This window comes from Mytilus galloprovincialis, chromosome 6 (genome assembly GCF_965363235.1).
Source record: "Mytilus galloprovincialis chromosome 6, xbMytGall1.hap1.1, whole genome shotgun sequence".
Lineage (NCBI taxonomy): Eukaryota > Metazoa > Mollusca > Bivalvia > Mytilida > Mytilidae > Mytilus > Mytilus galloprovincialis.
The window spans coordinates 95,250,097-95,269,901 of record NC_134843.1 but is presented as its reverse complement, the minus strand read 5'-3'; the positions used below and the strand labels follow the sequence as shown (position 1 = coordinate 95,269,901).

Sequence of the window (19,805 nt, the reverse complement as noted above, 5' to 3'; positions counted from 1 at the left end):
CGAAATGACGGAAGTGCCTTCATTCGGAACGCCTCTTGCCATTTGCATTTTGGAAACGTGACCAGAACTTGCAGAACAGATTGAATAGATAACATAGTTCTGCTAGGTAATATATCAAAGTGTTATAATAGCCATTATTACATTTAATCTGCTGACAGAATTTGTCGCTGACAATATTTTGTTATTAGGGAAACCAACATAAAAATGTGATGGATGTGGTATTTATGTTCGGAACATCTTTCTAGTTTTCCTCGACATTAACGTCGATATTCTTACAATGATAGTGCGGCATGGACTCTCATATCTTCAGTTATAATTTTTTTTAAAGTTTAAATTGTGAATAGAAACATGGAATGTGTCAAATAAAAAAACAACCCAAGACCTTCAAGGAAGATACACCTTATTGCTATTCATGCTATTTGTCCGACAATAGCGACATAATTAAGTGGGTCTCAATGGGGTGTTAGCGTGATGCGGGATTGCCGTTTTTTTTGTAAGCGTGACACGTGAAAGTCAAATTATTATGCCAGGAAAACGGGAAATGACGGCTAGCGGGACATGGGAATTTCCAAAAAAAAATAAGAAATTACTTGGGTACATAGTGTAAGCGGGATACCGGAATCTGACAAGACAGTAAGCGGGATTCGGATCAGAACCCCCAAAGAGACCCCCATTTAACTGGACATCACTCAGGTTCCAGTGAAATTTTAACATATGTTGTCTGAAAATATAAAATTAATTTGTATAAGCTTTAGAAACATGACAAAAAGCAAGGCTCCACCGAGCTTTTCTCCTGTTTCATAGGGATAAGATAAAATAAGATAAGATATTGTAACGAAAACCGAGCAGTCAGGCTATGATGTTAAATTATATATGTGTAACCCTTAGTGTGTTGCTATAAGAATGTGTTTTATAACAATGTATAAGTATATACGAACTAAAGTTATATACTGGCGACCCTTCTTTGGTAGCGTGGTACTCTTGGTATCGTGGTATTTTGTGGTATTCCGGTAGATCTAAGGTTGGTTCTGTATAGGTTTTGTGGTACTTAGTGGTATTCTGGTAGATCTTAGTTTGATTCTGTTTAGGTTTTTGTAAGAATAACAGACTCGTTAAATAAAAATCAACTTGTATTAACTTTAAGATGCGTTAAATATCTACAATTCATACAAATAGTATGTTTCTCAGCAGTATTCAATTCTAACAAATAAATACCTTACTTTTTTTTAGAATATCATAAAGAAAATGGATAGCGGAAATATAAATACCTCGAAAGTTTAGTTTTGTTATCGGCAAATGGTAAATCAAAATCAATGTCAAAAGATAACGTTTCCCTCGAGAAGTTATTCTCTAAATGCAACTTGTTAAGGAATTAACAAGCCCACATTATACTGAAGTAGTCTGGTTACTTCTTAGTCTGGTAAATGGTTACGGTACATGTATAATTTAAATCGCTTGGAATAAGCGTGTGTAACTTGCCCAGGGTAAAGTCGTACTCAAGTTTTTTCGGTTTTCTCCGCCGTATTTATACTTGGTAAACCAATCTACCGATTTGGTTTACCATTTACCATTTCGGCTTACCATTTACCGAAATTACCAATCCAAAGCCATCGTCATAACAACAATAGGTTATGACGTCATCGTGTTGTACGACATATGAAGTAAACAATTCACAGGTGTTCCGATTGTAAAAACATGGACAAGAATAATAAAAGTTAACAAACATAGTTATGTGAGAAATAAATAATAAAAACAGTCAATTAACGGTAAGGTTTAAACAAAATCATCACACAATTTTAGGGAAAACAAGTTCCATTCCAAGGGACCCCCATTTCGTTACAATATTTTTATTGGTTTGAAATACAATATTACAGGATTTATACCAAGACAATACACATTGGTTATACACAAACATATATCTAACCACATTCATAAACATTGTATATAAATATTATTATATATTCATGATAGATAACTTTAGGATCCGTTTTGTTACATCTTGTGATCAATTTATTTGGCAATCGCCAATGGCAGTCCTCAGGGTTTAAGAACATCAGTTGTTCTACCTGTTAGTCAAATGCATTTTGTTAAAATGTACTTTTTCACTTTTTTGTCTTTTGGAAAATGTTGTTTGTGCTGTATTTAGACCCTTCTTCAACGAAATTTGTTTACCATGCACACTTATAAAAATTGCAGTTTTTATCCAACGCAATCATAGGTTTGAACGTAGTTTTCAATGTATTGTCAGCCTTGTATCACCATCACTGCTGGTGATCCGATGGATCAAATCTGTTGTAGAGTCGTCACTGGTTCAGACGTACTTATAATATAATTATTTCTGTGACTGCATCTTGCATTAATTTGTAGGATCCTTTACAATAGATAATTTAGCTGATCTGTAACAATTCCATCTTCATGTCTTATATATCATGTATTTTATTACAAAGCTAGATTAAAACTGACGAGGAAAGGTAACACCTGGCCACCGAAAGCTTATTTTTTATAAGCCTAGGTGGTCGAGTGGTCTAGCAGGTTGGATACAGTGCAAGGCGATTTGGTGCCACGATATCCCAGTAGCATGAGTTCGAATCCCGGCGAAGGAAAAACAAAAATTTGTGAACGCAATTTAACAGATCTAACATTGTTGGGCTAATGTTTAGACGAATTGTATAAATATATATATTTCTCAATTCCTCCTCAATTTATCCCTTTCTGCACCCATTGTTTAAAAAAAGTTTAATCCACATGTGGTTCGTTTGATCTCAGTTCTTCATTGGTTAAAATCCGATTATGACGTCAATTTTCTTGTTTTCCTCTGAATTGTGACGGCATGAAAAAAGGCGACCATGCCTGATGATGTCACATAGAAAGAACAGATCAGTTGCAAAGAAGGAATAAGTTTGCCTGCACATTGTTTGAAAATCATTAGAGAAAAAGATTCCACCGCCAAATCTCGTGTAATACGATATTTATCAACTCTCGACAGTAAAATTTTAAATATTTAAAACGTTCGGCGAGCCTTGCGTTTTAAATTTAAAAATTTAACTGTCTTGAGTGGATAAATATCGTATCTCACCTGATGCAGTGGTGGAATCTATATATATATGAGGAGGTGGTACCAAAAAGTTATTTAGTACTCAATAAAGCATTTCTAGAATTGTACATGTCGCTTATGAATTTAACAATAATTCTAATTATATCAGTCTCACCGCACGTATACAAAAATTTTAATCTTGCTTCATTAGTCATATTTAAAAAAGAGGGAATTATTTTGCTAATTTTGGAAAACAATTAATTGTTCTCTAGCAAAAATAATAAATTTTATATTTTCTTCCAATGTACATATATTGTGTTTATCCTGAAATTACTCCCAACACTTGAAAGTTTAGTTATTAAATCAAATCATTATGCATACACCTAATCGCTATGTGGAAATCTGCACCAGTTAACCTGTGTTGCTTGAACATGTTGAACTTTAATATAATATCTATAACAAATGTTTTGTTTCTGTTCTCTAACAGTACTTTAGACTCCCTCAACACTATGCTCATTACCCAGAAGCTGAACACAGATCAAGTTTGAATTTTGGTGGTGTCACTTTTCCTGTTCTAGAGTTATGCCCCTCTACAAATGGAAAAATTGCTGATTTTTGTTATTATGTTCTCTTACATGTCTTACTGTAGTTGTCTCCACCAAACATTATGCAACTTATACACAATACTTATTACTAAAAAACACAGGTCAAGTTCAAATTTTGGTAGTTTCACTTTTACTGTTCTAGAGTATGGATTAAAGATGACTTACATTTCTGTTCTCTAACTTTAGTTTGCCTCTACTAAATGTTTTCAAACATATACACAATGCTTATTAATACTACAAAACTCAGGTCAAGTACAAATTTGGGTAGAATCACTTTTACAGTTCTTGAGTCACTATAATGATATGAAAGCAAGGGCTTCATCTGTGCCCCATGGACACAATCTCCATTTATTTCTTCACATCTTCATATGTTGAGCTGATTTTTAGTATGTGAGTCTTCTAAGAGGGGTTGCTGGGAAGATCAAAACAAAGCAAAAATACTCTTTTTGTCCCCCATGTAACATGTTGTAACATCCGTCACTCAGCCTCATTAGGGCTCTCACAGTTTTTTATGAAAAAACTCATCATAGATACCAGGACTTAATTTTATATATACGCCAGACGCGCGTTTCGTCAACAAAAGACTCATCAGTGACGCTTGCATCCAAAAAAGTTTTTTAAAAAAAGCCAAATAAAGTACTTACGAACTTGAAGAGCAAAATTGAGATCCAAAATTCCTAAAAGTGTTGCCAAATACAGCTAAGGTAATCTATGCCTGAGGTAGAAAAGCCTTAGTATTTCCAAAAATTCAAAATTTTGTAAAACTTATACTAACGGTTAATATCAGCAATATCTCCTACAAGTTCTATAATGGTGGAAGATCAACTTTTGAAAAATAGAGTTATTTCCCTTAAAAATATTAAGTTTATGAATTATGGCCTTGTTAAGGCTCTCACAGGTACATTTTTTCTTGTCAGATTTTTGCTCAGCTGGGGAGATTAGAACTGTATTCTATGAAGTGTAAATAAAAGATACAGAATGAAAAAAGATTAACATAGTTTTACTTACTGCATTATTGTGTTTATTTGTAAATGACAAATTTGTTTCAAATTAAAATTATTTTTGATCTCAGATAAAAGTAAAAAAATTAATAATCAAAATGGCACAGTTTTGACAGGTAAGTTATTCTGACTTTTACATGTCTAAGGAACAGCTAGTTATAAAGCTGTTTTAGGCAAAGGTATGATAGACCATTGATATTATATGGACATATATTTTATTAATATTTATTTATTTAAGGAATGACTGTAATATTTTTTCTGTCTATGAAGAAATAACATAAAAAAATTTGGTGCACACTGAATAACGTGCGTAACAGGTTATTTAACAGTGTGCACCACATTTTTTATGTTATTTGGAATAGACAGAAAAATATTACAGTCATTTCTTATAATTTAATTCTAAATTCCATTTTAAACCGTAGAAAACCATGAAAAAACGTTGATGACGTTACGGTCACATGACTAAATTATGTCTATGAGCTCATAACAAAATAACGTCAGCCAATCAGAAGACGTGTTACATCTCAAATTAAATTATATATATATATATATATATATATATATATATATATATATATATATGTTAATTTTATACATGTAAGAGGCTCAATTTTATGTTCCTTTGACTTTGAATTACAGTATTGAGTATTAGTATTTCTAATCTGGTATTGATATTAAAGGTAATTTGAGAATCTGTAACATGTTGACCTTATGAGGACATGTACCAAAATTTATCTTTATATGAATTCGAAGGTATACTTCACTTTTTGTGGTCTTTTGGAAAATGTTGTTTGTGCTGTATTAAGACCCCTCTACCAAGAATTTTTTTTTTTGCATGCATACATATAAAAATTGATGTGTTTATCAAACCCATCATAGGTTAGAACTCCGCTTGCAATTTAGGAAACATAGTTATCAAAAATAATCAACAAGACAAGATCCCACTAGTAATAAATTAGATCGTTTGCCAGTTGACTCCTCATAAGAGTTATAACCCTTAAATGATTATATACCTTATTTCTGAATATATTTTCTGGCTGTTATGTTGAACTATTTACTCACTGTTGAACAAACAACAATCAAACCATATTAACTTTTAGAAGTAAAATATGTTAAAATTGATTGTAGAGGTTTCGTTGTACTATAAACAAAATACTAGCTTTACTGTCTTAGAAACATTTTAATCAAAAAAGATCTTTTAATCTTAGGTTGTGGACAAGTGAAGTTTGGGGTATTTGAGTTTGTTTGTACTTGATATGTTAAATAAGGAAAAGATCCGAAAAATGGAGTATTATTGGTTTAGAATATCTCCCATTATAATGCTTAGATTTTCGATGAACATCCTGCAAGCAGACAGTTGTGTAAGACCTATCTTACAGCTGTTCTTTAAAAAAAATTGTGATTCACTGTTTTTCATTAATCACATTTAATTATAATGAAGACACTTTTATCAGACACCTGCGTTTCAGCAGAGCATGGAAGTGCCTATTGTCCTAATTTGTCCTGGTATAAAGAAACAAATATTAATTTGTTTTTTATTGTGTACTCTTTACAAATTAAGGTAAAAACAGCAATCAATAATTTTATTGAATACACACTGATGAGATATTGGATTAGGCTAAACAGATTGAATTATTAGTTTCATGTCTGCTGTATTGATTTGAAGACTTTACTTATCTTGATGTTTGATGTCTAATTTATGTATGCCTTCAACCCCATTGGGGTATACCTGTGCATTATTGAATATTACTATATATAAACCTACATTTTCTACCTGAATGAATTTTGATTTAGATTCATTATTGAAGAGATGTTTTTTACGGGCCTGGCCTGTCGAAACAACCAAAAAACATTGGTGTCACACTTATTAAACTCTGGACTCCAATCTTAATTGACTAGGATTGTCAGTTTTCTGACCCAAGGTCATGGTTCTCTCTGAGCACTCCTGCTTCCTCCATCAATAAAATGACTTCCACGATAAAGCACAACAGTGTTAAAAGTGGCATTAAACACCAATAGGTCAATATTAAGTTTTCTGTTCTTTTTCTAAATATTTTGTCATGTCCAATTTTATACATCCGTTTACAGGACATATTATGGTAAACAAGTGTCTGTCCATCTGTCGTCATTATGTTGGACAATAACTAAAAAAAATGCTTGAACTTATTTGCTTGAAATTTTAGTGAATTGTTTATAAATAAATTGACATGAGCTCCCGTTAGATTTCTAAACATTTTATATTTTTAGTTTCTTAGATATGGGGTTTTATTCATAAAGAGGGGTGATTTTCCAGTTTTCAGACAATATTTTTAAGAGCTTTGAACATTTTTCATGAAACTTTGGTGATTGGTTCATATCTACATGTTACTTTTTGCTCTTCCCCTTTATATTGGGGTATAGCCTTTGTTGTTTTGCTGACTTAAGTTAAGTTCATTCTCTTATATGAAGCAATATCAAAATTATGACAATCAAATACATACATGTGTTTAGGGGTCATGGAATTTTTGAACGACAGCTTAAAATATTACTAACAAATGTTTGATATCAGGCAATCACTAAAAGTGTATTGTTGAACCTTACTATAAACATGATAAAGGAACATTTTTTCCAATGGCCTGAGTTAACAATGTTAGGAAAATCCAATTTAATATTACATTCATTGGGAAATGGTCATTTTCCTCTTGTGTGTTTGTTCTGTAGTATTAATGTGGTTTTATTGATGGGCATCATTAAAATCGTAGAATAACTGCACAGCATGCGCAGAAACTTCATCACATCTGACAATATAATACAATAATACCACATTGAATTATATAATTTTATCATTGTTTTGAAATTTTTGAACATCTCTCTAAAGGGAATTATAGCTTGTTGAAATATTGCCTAATAGTAGGGTTATTTGGTTTAATAGTCAGTGTTTTTATATGAGCAGGGGATTGACGACAGAGATCAGTATTTAGGCCAAATTAGGGGTCTAATAGATGTATTTAGGTATTTTTACACACTTGGCTTTCAAACTGTAGATTTTGATGAAGGTTAATCCAGGAAAAGTTTTTGGATGCACAAAACTTTATAAAGTATTATATTCTTTTTACAACCTTTTTTCTTAAATAAGAACAGTAATTGTAACTCAGAATTTCATCAAATTTTATTTCATATAGATTAATTTCGTGTTATATATAATGTCATGTGTTCATCCATGTCATTGCACTTTTTTTGTAGAGTCCCTTTAATAGCTTTACTCCAATCTGTTATATATACATATCCAATGAAAATAGTCATGTAAATTGTGCCATTCAAATTCCTAGAAATAGGTCTTATTATTAATTTTTCAAAATTTTATGGAAATTAAAAAAGCCTAATCTATTTTAGTCAAATTTAGGTGGGTAAAGAAAACAAATATACTACTCTGTTAATTTTTTTTTTGATAAGAAAATAAAAACCACTTTTTGTTTTACATGTATTTCTAATTTGAATAGATCCAGCATCAATAAGTGCCATAAAAAAAACATTGAAGTCTTAATGTTTTATTTTAATGTAAATTTGTGCAGATTATAAAATCATTTATCCTTTTAAAAGATAAAATTCAAAGAAGTTTTTTTTTTTCTGCAGATGTCTTTATTGTTGTCTTTGAAATGCAGTATAATTTCATCATTGCAGTTATTTGACTGACAATGAATAGTTTAAATCTGTCTTTGTTGGAACTACTGTTTGATCTGTGAGGCACCATTTCTAATTATAGGTTGGTTATGTAAAATTTATGTTAATAAATGCAGCTTGTTATTGCAATGCCAATCAACGAATTGTCCTTCCTGGCAACTAACTTATAATTTATGACAATTTTTTTTTACAAAAGTTCAAAAGACAAGTTTTATTCATTGGCATTTTATGGAATTAAAATTTGTATTTGATTTCTATTTATTTGAATTGATATAATTTCACATTTTTGATTGAAATCAACCAACCCTTTTTTCATTGATTTAAGAAATAAAAAGTTTTGCATATCTTTTGAGTAAGATGTTTTATACCACAAAATATCTGGTGCAGCAAAAAAATTATTTTACATGTTTCAAATATTGAATTCTCATGGTTGTTATGCCTTATTTTGCAATAGTTCGTTATGCAATAATTCAATACTGTTGATTCCGTTTTGTTTTTATTGGGTACCATGTTTTGTGGATTGAGGAAAACTTGCATTTTTGTAGATATTTAATTTTGTAGTTTTGGCAAAGTCTTCATACATATTCTTTTAGGAAATTTGTAATTCGTTGAACATTTAAATTTGTGGGTCACCTATTCCCACAAAATCCATGAAAATTGGTATCCAACGTGAACAAATCCTCAGTAATAAGTTTTTATGGCGTACACTTTATGTGTTATTGCATCTTGCTACAAGATTACAGTTTAGACAGGTGTTAAAGGTTCAGATTATACAGGTTGTACTGTATAGGGTGACAGCAAGCATGTCTTGAGAATTTTGAAAAAAATAGTTTGTAGTCCATTTGTTTTTTTATGCACTGACATCTTTTGTAAAATCTACAAAAAACAGAAGAATATTTGGAAACATATAGTAGACTTGAAATATATATTGAGAATAAATCAGATCTCTTAAAAACAACCAGAAAAGTACAAAAATCCCATAAAGTTTATGAGTTATGAGTAAAGGGTTAAATAAGTATATTACTTAAACATGTAATATTGATGTAAATTATTTAACAGTTTTCATACCAGACATTTCAATCATTGGTATATTAGCAGATTGATTTAAGTTAACTATAAAAATCTTTCTCCATTTCAGAGTACATCAATTTTCTGCAAATTGAAGTTATTATCTTCTTCAATGCATAGATAATCAGGTTATCATCTTTCAATGATCTTTTTTCTTCACTGAAATGTTTGCTGTTAACCTTTAAGACCTAAAGAGGAAACTCTCTGGGATATTCATACATACATACAAACACACAAACACACTACCATACGTGCCTTCTCATCTAGGTAGATTTTACATAAAATAATAATCTGTAGGTAGGTTATATTAATACAGTTGAAAAATGGATATAAGTTGCATTTATCATTCAAGAGAAACAATCAACTTCAAAAACGAGTAGCTAGAATTATTCTTGAACTTCCTTATGATACCCCATCTAATACAATGTTTAAAAAGTTATCATGGCTGCGATTTACTGATCGTGTAATTTACCACAAGGCCTTATATATGTTCATAGATGTTTATATGGATCTGTCCCAGAATATTTGTCTAACAAAATCTATGTTACAAATAAAAATGGAATGCAACTTAGATCCTTGTAGATCAAATACTACCCAATTACTTAATATACCAAAGGCAAGAACAAACACATTTAGAAGATCTTTTTCATATTCTGGCCCAACTTTATGGAATAAACTACCAGAAGCACTAACCCGACACATGTCAAACATAAATACTGTTAAAACAAACTGCTTTAAGTTTTTACTTGAAACCCAGGAATTATATAACTATGTATCAATTTTGATTATGTTTTCTTTTGTTTACCTTTGTTATGAAGAAATTTTGTGATGCATTGTGAGTGGAGTGTGAGGGCCTCAAGGGGGAATAGTGTGAGGGCCTCAAGGGGGAATAGTGTTTGTACTAATTGACCATACCCTCTTGAAATAAAGATGATTATTATTATTATAACTAAAAGATTACGAAATACAAGAACCAATATTTCACATCTTTAAATTTGATATCATTGTTTCTGTCATTTGTTTCATTATTAAAGACCTATAAAGGTATAGGATTTTAGAACATTTACCATAGTAACCATGTGTGAAATCTGCAGTTGATGATAACTGCTCAATTACAAAAATCACTGATACATAAACATGTAACACAATACATTTGGCCTTAAAAGGTCACTTTAAATACATATTTGTTAGATAATGATGTTTTATTGATAAATGACATAAAAAAATGTTTTAGGAATTCAAATAGCAAAGAAGTGACCTTTATTGGTCTTTAATTGCATAGAAATATAATAGAATTGTATTAATACAGTGAGTGAAGTTGATGAGCCTTGGTTATGGACATGTATGCTCACCAATGTTAAATGTAACTCTGATGTATTAAAGAATTTTTACTTATTGAAGCAAAATGATATATATACTTGTATAGTTGACCTATATGTTTCTTTTATTTTGTAGATTGTGACCAAAAAAAAAAACTGAAGAAGAAAAATTGGATACACTTGAAATTTTAAAAATGGGTAAGAATTGTATTTTATAGAGTTATTGAATATGGATAATTGGTGATGGTGGTTAAAGTCGCTCATTGAGATAGTAACTAAACTGAGTTTGTCTCCTTTTTAACTTAAAACAAGAAACATTAAAGCTGCTTATTAAATTCCAAGAACAATAAATATGACATTTTCAATGATTTTAGTGACAAAGAAATAACGTGGCCTAGATAAAATCTGCCTTGAAATTTTAACAACTTGTGTATTTGTTCCAAAAGAAAAAAGTTTATTACCAGTAAAGATTCTTCTTTTAATTGTACTTTGTTGTACAGTATAGGCATTGGCCTCTAGAAATCTGTATTCTTTAACTCAAAATTTCTAGGTTGCTGTCTCTTTAGTTCCACACAAAAAAATAAGCTCCAGCCTTATTTCTTGTTTAAATCTGAAGGAAAGGGGTAAAGTGGGAGGGGGTTCCAAACTCAGTCCCCTGTTCCCTCCTCTCTTAGTCTACCAATGAAAATTTGATGTATAATTGAAGATAGTATAAGGTGTTTGGTTGTCTACAAGACAGCACTTTTTTTCTTTTTAGGTTCTAAAACATTCAGTTTATATAATTTTGTACTTTTAGTAAAATATATTTGTTTCTTGAGGAGTTATATTGTTTGTATAATGAAAGAAATGCCCCATAATCTGTTTTCAGCAATGACAGCAAATCACAATATTTTAGTAAAAGTGTTGGAATACTTTATAGTGTAGCAGATGTTTTATGGGATGTTAAGTATTATCTTAGCACAATTTCTGTAGCTTAAGGAAAAAAGTAAAAAAATTCAGAAACAAATCGTTTTGTTGAAAATTTACATGTAACTGATTTTATTTGGAAGTGTTTATTTTAGCTTCAGGGGTATAGGGAACATATTAGGATCTTTATTGGTTGTAATTGTCACCAAAATTGAAACATATCATTCAACAACAAAAAGCATGACATTATTTAGATGATCAGAAGTATTTGATAAAACATTTCCTGACATTTCTGTACTTTTATACCACTGTCATACTTATAACCTAATTAGGATGTGATGATGTGCTGTAATAGAGACATGTAATACAGGAAGGTGAATATATGATGATCATTCATGAAGCAACTTATACAGCCAAACATATGAGGTGCAGAGAAACTGTTAGTTTGTTGTCTTTTTTCCATATTTTTTTTCACATGGTCAAAGCATTTAGACACTTCATTTTCAAATAGACCTTACATGTTTGTAAGAACAAATACAAAGCTGCATGAAATCTTTAAAAAAGGAATGGTAGATATGACTTTTAAAATTCTGTGAAAGTAATTAGAGAGGAATATCAAGAAACAAAATGTTTAAATTGAATTTAAATGATTGCAAAAGTGAGAAAAAAATTTGCATAATTTCCTTTCTGGAGAGGTTGTCATGTTAAAATTGTATAGTAGTATTGCAAATGTTAGTACAACATAACAGTACAAATGGTATTGAAGGTGCAAAGTATTTGAGTATTTCTAAGTGATAATAATTGATCCATGTGTTATTGGAAGTTGTGTATTGCCTTTAGGCATATATTTGTAATCATGTCATCGGCAGTTGCGTAATTACAATAATTGTATAATACCATAATAAAGAGGAACAAATGGCTTTGAACTGTAGGTGATCCCTTGGGTAATGGTGGATAATTGTTGTTTTATATGCTACTAAAATGTACTTATATAAGTTCAAATAGTTTCTAAAGTACATATTTTTACCAAATTTCTCCTTTGTTTCAAACCTTTCCAACCATAATTTCAATTATAGAACACTGCATCATGTATCACAGATTTTATCTATAGACTAGAACAGATACAATAAATTTTAATTGATGCCCTTATGGACAGGCTTTCTAGCTATTTAAAAGTAAAGTCCCTGTTGTTTTGTTTTTTGAGATGTGTACTTTTAGAAGTTTCGACCACTAGTATCAAAACTGTATGAATAACCCTATAGTATAATGTGCATTCTTTTATTTTCTAGGATACCAATTTTCATGGAGTAAGAGACAAAACATTTTTTTTTATGGATACTTGATTTCATGCATTTGCAAAGTCTGAATAGTACTTTGAAAATACACTATTTTCAATTTAACGACTTTTTACCTTGGATTATTTAATTACAAACAATATTTGATATGGTGTTACAGAATGCAATAATCTGCGTCGAACCCCCATTTATAATTCCAGGAAATCAGGTTGACCCTATAATTCATCTTCTTCAAACTGGTTTAATGGACAAATTCAACATTAACCATATCAAAAATAATAATGTCCAAAATAATTATTATAAAGGCTTTTTGTTTTAAAGAAGGGTTAAGGTAGACTGTTTTACATTGTCATTTCTGGGCCTTTTATAGCTGACTGTGTGGTATGGGCTTTGGTCATTGTTGTTAATTTCTGTATCATTTGGTCTCTTGTGGAGAGTTGTCTCATGGCTATCATACCACATCTTCTCTTTTATATGTGTTGGCTTTAGATTATCAGTATCATCTCTGTTGGTGCTCTTATTTTTATATGAAGAGTATTCAAACCCATCTTAATTTTATATGAAGAGTACTTAAACCCAAAGGTAGCTTTAATCTTATTGTTAGCCTGGTAAGACTTACTTTTGAGTCCCCCTCCTTAGGTACCTTTAATCTTATTGTTAGCCTGGTAAGACTTACATTTGAGTCCCCCTCCTTTTCTCAAGTATTTGGCTCATTTTGTCAACCTGGGATTGAAATGAAAGTCCTTTTGTTGGCTTTTAGTATCAAAAGATAGATTGCAATGAAAGCTGCATTAGTTGTGTCGGCCATGGATTTCCAAGACCACTTGCATCTGTAGGCCTCTTGTTTTAATTAACCAAGTTAACCTTAGTTGTGTGTGGTCAACCTTATACCCATTTTTCTTCTTAAAGTTGTTTCTTTTGACATAATGACAGTTTAATTATCATTGATCTTAAGGTTAACCTGTATGACCTTGTGACCCTAGTGTCCTGCCAATACAGGTGAAGAAATCATTTAACAAAATGGGAATTGAGAGAAAAACATCATTCTAAACATGGTAGGAATTCTTTTGTTAATTATATGTTAGTTGTATAGGAATTATTTATTAAAAGGTAACAATTTAATATTTGTTTTACATGTTTAAAAATAATGTGACAATTTTTTTTTCTATTTAAATTTATGTTTCTGGTAGATTTTAATGCTATTGACAGCCTGCTATTGATTTGTCAGAGTATAGAAAGGAGTTTAGTACCCTCTAAAAAACAGTAAAACTTTTTATCATAGGCATCAGAATAAATATTACCAATACATCTACAGCAGAAATTCAAAATTAAATTTAGTACCTACAGTAAAGAAATTCGTTTTCCCTGATTTAGTAGGAGATAGAGAAGAATAACATGATTAGGTAAACAGTTTAGATTTTCATAAACATGTGCACACAGCTAGAAAATGTTTACTTGCATGCAACATTTCTGCTTTGTCACAAAACATGAATTTTTTCATAGTTACCGTGGTAATCAACTTTGTATTAAAAGATAGGTTCTAACCTTTTTAGTCAAAATTGCAGTTGGTTTATTAAGGCTAATAAACCAACTGCTATATCCCTTTTGCTTATGCAACTTTTTACACATTTTAACAAATCGTTGGCCTTCAAAACTTATCAACGCTCCCTAAGATTTATATTAAAATTGCTCCCAGGATGGCCATCTTTCACTTTGAGCAATTTTGAAAATAAATAATTTGGCCATTGGTTGTCTCTTATGTTTTTATTTTTTTACATTGACTAACCTGGGGCTTTTTATAGTTTAGGTACTTTCCTGTATGTCTATTTGTCTATAAAGGTTGTACAACAAACTTTTGATACACAGAATGTTACACCTGTCCTTTTTCATGTTTTTGGTATAATTTAAAATTTGAATTTGATATGGAAACATGAATTTTAGAGCCATTATAAAGTTTTTTTTATGAATTATTTATGTCAGATAAAACAATTATATTAAATGAATTTATATATAATTGCTGTAAGTTTAACAATATTCTTTACATATCAATATCTATAAGAAGAATGTAAAATATTAATTCCATAAATATATAGTAGGGTGCTGTTATCATGGTTTTAGGCATATCCAAAATTTGGCCAAAATATGAAAGATATTATTGATGTGCTTTACAAGGATATTGAATATAAAACTTGTGTTTCATTAAATTTAAGTAGACAAATTAGAAGTTATGATTATGGATTGCTTAAAAATGGTGGTCAAAAATGAAAATTAATGAGGGATGAAACATAAGATGATAACAACAAACATCTACTATATAGGCACTTAGCAGGACCTTCGGTTATTTTAACATATACGGTAGATTATTGCAAGTAATTTTCATTTATTTCTATACTTACAAACAAAAATTATGTGATTGGCTTATAAGAGACAAGGGGGGATTGTGATTATAAATTTGTCATTATTAAGTCACATTAATAGAATCAAAATTTAATTTTGAATGTTCTTTTAGATGAAAAACTCAAGAATTGACAAAAGTATTTAATATCTTGTAGTCAACTTTCGGTATTTATAAAAAGTTGGTTACATGTTACAATATTGGACATTAGGATATACACCTTATTGCTAATCCCGGCTGACCCGGCTGCTTGAACTTTTGACGTCAACAACAATCACTTTTCCATTGTGGCGTCAGACATTTTGTTCTATGACGTCAAAATTTTACAGGAACCTGTGTTACATCCAGTAATGGCGGACAAATAGCGATAAGGTGTATTGTAACATTTAACATTTAAGTACACATATGAAGCTGTCATATTGTAAATTTTATTGGAAGACTTATGAAAATGACCACATTTAAAACTTGTGCATCTGTTATGACATTTTCTGTGTGAGTTATTGGACATTGTCTATGATCCTGATTATCCACAGCATTTTACATCATACTCACACCTTATGACTGTATTTTACTGGCCACATGGTTCAGGGGAATTATACCCCCCCCCCCCCCTTTTCTGTTTGGTTTGACAACTAATGCTTTTGTATTGGTACATTTAGTTTGAATCCCCCTTTTTATATGACTTGAGTATGTAAGAACCACTCTCTTTTAAAAAATGCTAGATCTACACCTGTGGTATAGGCTCATTTGCTATTGCAGGTTTCATCAATTCAGGGGAAAAAAGCATTAAACTTTGTGATAACAACAAAATACAAATGTACAGAAATGAATTAGAAATAAGGAATGGAATAGTAAAATGCAGTGGCCACTACTTTAGGCCCTTGTAATGTAGTGATAATGCCACTACTTTAGGCCCTTGTAATGCAGTGATAATGCCACTACTTTAGGCCCTTGTAATGTAGTGATAATGCCACTACTTTAGGCCCTTTTAATGTAGTGATAATGCCACTACTTTAGGCCCTTGTAGTGTAGTGATAATGCCACTACTTTAGGCCCTTGTAATGTAGTGATAATGCCACTACTTTAGGCCCTTGTAATTGAAAACTCCAAATGATTACAAATCTACTGTGGATTCGTTGATATTCGTTGAATACTAATTTTTCGTGACTTTCATGGGTACAAGGGAGCCATAAATTTAAATGTTCAATGAAGAATAAATGTTCAAAAGGAACTTGTATGTAGAGTTTGCCAAAACCAAGAATTTAAATATCCATGAATATGCAAGTTTTCCTCACTCCACGAAAATTGGTACCCGTTAAAATAAATGAATCCACTGTACCTCTCTGATATTCAATAGTCTTGAATCTGTTATTCATAGATTTGAATTGTGTCCGATGATATTTCCATCAGGGCAAAACTCATTTTCAAATTGTGTCATTGATATTTAGATATGATGATCCAAGATTTTATCCCAAAATCTGATTGTGCTGCAAAATATTTTATACATAGATTTTTTTGTGTGTAAATTGTCTTTTTGGGGTATTATAAGTATTGGATCATATCTATTTTTAAGCGGCTGTAAAGTGGGTCATTTGAAGTCAAATATGATATATGTCAATTCCCTCATGAGCATATGACACCTGAAGTGACCATTCTGCACTAAAGTGTCAGGATTATACCTGATCATTTATCAATAACATTCATATGATTTTGAAAACCTTGAATACTTTTACTAATTTGTGCAATTTAAGTTTGATACATTTAACAGTATGACCCCTTTCTTGGTTGAGAGGAAAATACATTTTATTCTTACAGTTTATACAGGTTTGAATTTTGAGGGATTTCTTTATAACTTTTTACCTTCCATTCCAACAAAGGATTACCTTATTTTGATACCTTATTATACAGTTCAATAGATGATCATATATCTGTAAACTTTGATAAGAATTTTTTAATAAAAATTTAATCGCAATTCTCATTTTTATGTTCTGGATCAAAGGACGTTTTAAGATTTAAAGCATTTATGAAGACGGTAAAATATGAATAAAAGAAAAATGCAATTCAAAGATTTATAGAAATTTGATGGAAGAATGAAATAGCAAGATTATAAAAAAACTGAGTAAGAAAATAAAATTTCATAGTCGATTGGACAAAATGCTGGAAACCAGTAAAAGGAAAAAGATATAATTAAATCAAAGTTAGTCAGGTGAAAAGAAGTAGAAAGGATCTTGAGAAAATCAGAAAATTAAAATAAATAAAATAATTTTAAATTAACTAAAGAATCATTGAAGTGTACAAACAGGTGATATTTTTGTATTTGTTTTCCCAATTGTTTTTTCCTTAATCTTAATAACAGTTATCTGATGTTGAACAAGCTTATTATTCAGCACAAGGGATATCTAATTGAAAAATAGTAGACTCTTAATTTGTACATTTTTTATTAATGTTTACTTTGAACTTTAAAAATGACATAAAATCAAAACTGTAGGGACAAGAAAAGCAGGTGCCATTTTAAAAGTATCTTGATTGCATCTGCCATTCAGAGGGGGATAAATAGAATAGCCCAGGAGATGACTAATGGAAAGAGTCTGATTGAATAAGGCAATGTTCTAATGAAATGGTTCATTCTCATTCACAATTTAGTTATACTGCCTTATTGTGATGACGAAAGGAAGGAATTTTAACTTAAAAAAATCTTCATTACTGCGTTTTTGAAAATTACGTATATAAAGTTTGAAATTAATATTTATTGATTTGTTTATCCGTTGGTTTTTTTTTCATGGATAGTTGTGTAAAAAGTGCTACAATTATTGGAATTTACATTTGAAATCACTCTTCTCTGATTGTGTCCATTTTGATATCGGTAGATTAAGGATAATGTAAAATATCGAAGAAAATTAATTAGATTGTAGCTGTGTGTATTATCGGATAAAAATGACTTTAGAAACTGTTGAGGAAATGAGAAGACCTAGAACATATTATAACTGTCAAATACCAAAGGTACTGTATCGCTATTTTAACATTTTAAAACCATAAGAATCAGTATGAATAAAAATGGGAGTTATATGTAAAAATTAGAATGTCTGATTTTTGTTTTGATACAAATGAACAATGTATTATAATAATTGTAAAGTGTTAAGAATATCTCTTGTTGGTTATTACCAGTGGTAGGTATTCTTCTAAATAAAAAAAAATACCATATATTTTAATTTTCAAATCTTCTTTCAGAAAATTTAAGCTTAGACACATAAACTATCAATCTAACTGTCTTCCTTATCCTGGGATACAAAAAACATTACACATTGTACATGGATAATTGGAATTTTTTTCATCTTTATTTTAGAAATTTAATTCCATGAGGTGAACCAACGCCTGTGTGAATCAAGTGTTGTTGTCAATTTGGAGTATTGATTTATTTTAGAAAATGTAAAAAAAAACACTTTTTTTCGAAACAATAGATTATATTTTCAAAAAACCAAACTACAAATGCAAGCTTGACGAAATTTACAAACCAAAGAGCCAACATATTAAAACAGATACATGTAGTTCAGATAACAATTTTTTATGTAAATTTCCATATTTAGCAAGCAATTAGCATTATTGTTATTGAAAACTAATCAGTTAATTGAAAAGATTAAGGTATAAACTTAAATAAATTAGTTAGATCATAAAGAATAGTGTATAAAATCATATATTGATGATTGATGGTTTATAATTTGTATAACAAAATGAAAACTAGCTTATGTGAAGGAGACAGTAACCCAGGAACACAAATTGACATAGCATTTGTAGTGTAGATAAAGAAACAAATAATCTCGAAGAAAGATCATTTTAATTATAATTTAAAACAGAATTAAGGAATAACAGTACTGTAGTTGAAGAGTTGCCACCGTCAATTGTAGATTTGACGGTCGCAAATGCAGTTTTACTGGCGACGCGTAGCGGAGACAGTAAAACGGAGATTTTCGACCGTCAAATCAAAATTGACGGTGGCAACTCTTCAACTACAGTACTGTTATTCCGATTCTAATGCATTACAAAAAGAAATAATACGATAAAACTTGAAAAAAGGTCTAAATTTGACAAATAAAAAAAATCCGCGAAACTTCATGAATGATTTTGGCGCAAAGACGTCATGGCTAAACGTGACGTCATACAAATGAAAACTTACAAACTAGAGATTTTTACGTTACCTGTACGATTCAAATTCGTATAAAATTACATTTAAACGGCGAATTCGAGGTAGGTGTTGTTTTATTTTCGATTATATAGTAGTAATCAAACATTTGTTGATTCAACAATTCAAAATGGCGGGTCCATCCTTAGTTACGCCTGGTCAACTGTGGATTTGACGGCAACTTTTAGCCAATGAAAAAAATTGTTACATACAAATTGCATTAGAATGCTCTTTTTAATGTTTTTTTCTATTGTTTAAACGGTATATCAGAAGAGTGCAGAAACAAGAGTCAGTTGACAATATGAAGTTTGGAAATATTGCTGTAATGATAATAGATATTTTTTT

The 19,805-nt window shown here is 30.5% G+C and overlaps 1 protein-coding gene across 4 annotated transcripts in view; it reads left to right on the top strand.

Annotated features, from left to right (window-relative positions):
- The first annotated feature begins 7 nt into the window (after positions 1-7).
- Positions 8-19,805, top strand: part of LOC143080800 (TOX high mobility group box family member 3-like) — a 48,355-nt gene continuing 28,557 nt past the window's right edge. Inside the window, exons 1-2 of one of the 4 annotated variants that reach the window (XM_076256839.1) lie at positions 8-106; positions 10,824-10,885. Coding sequence is in view for 3 of the 4 variants with exons in the window: in XM_076256836.1 (XP_076112951.1) it covers positions 18,218-18,283 (66 nt within the window). In the remaining variant the exon portion in view is untranslated. Of the gene's footprint in view, positions 107-10,823; positions 10,886-13,829; positions 13,944-18,111; positions 18,284-19,805 lie in introns of those variants that run through there. The other 3 variants (XM_076256838.1, XM_076256840.1, XM_076256836.1) reach the window with 3 other exon arrangements.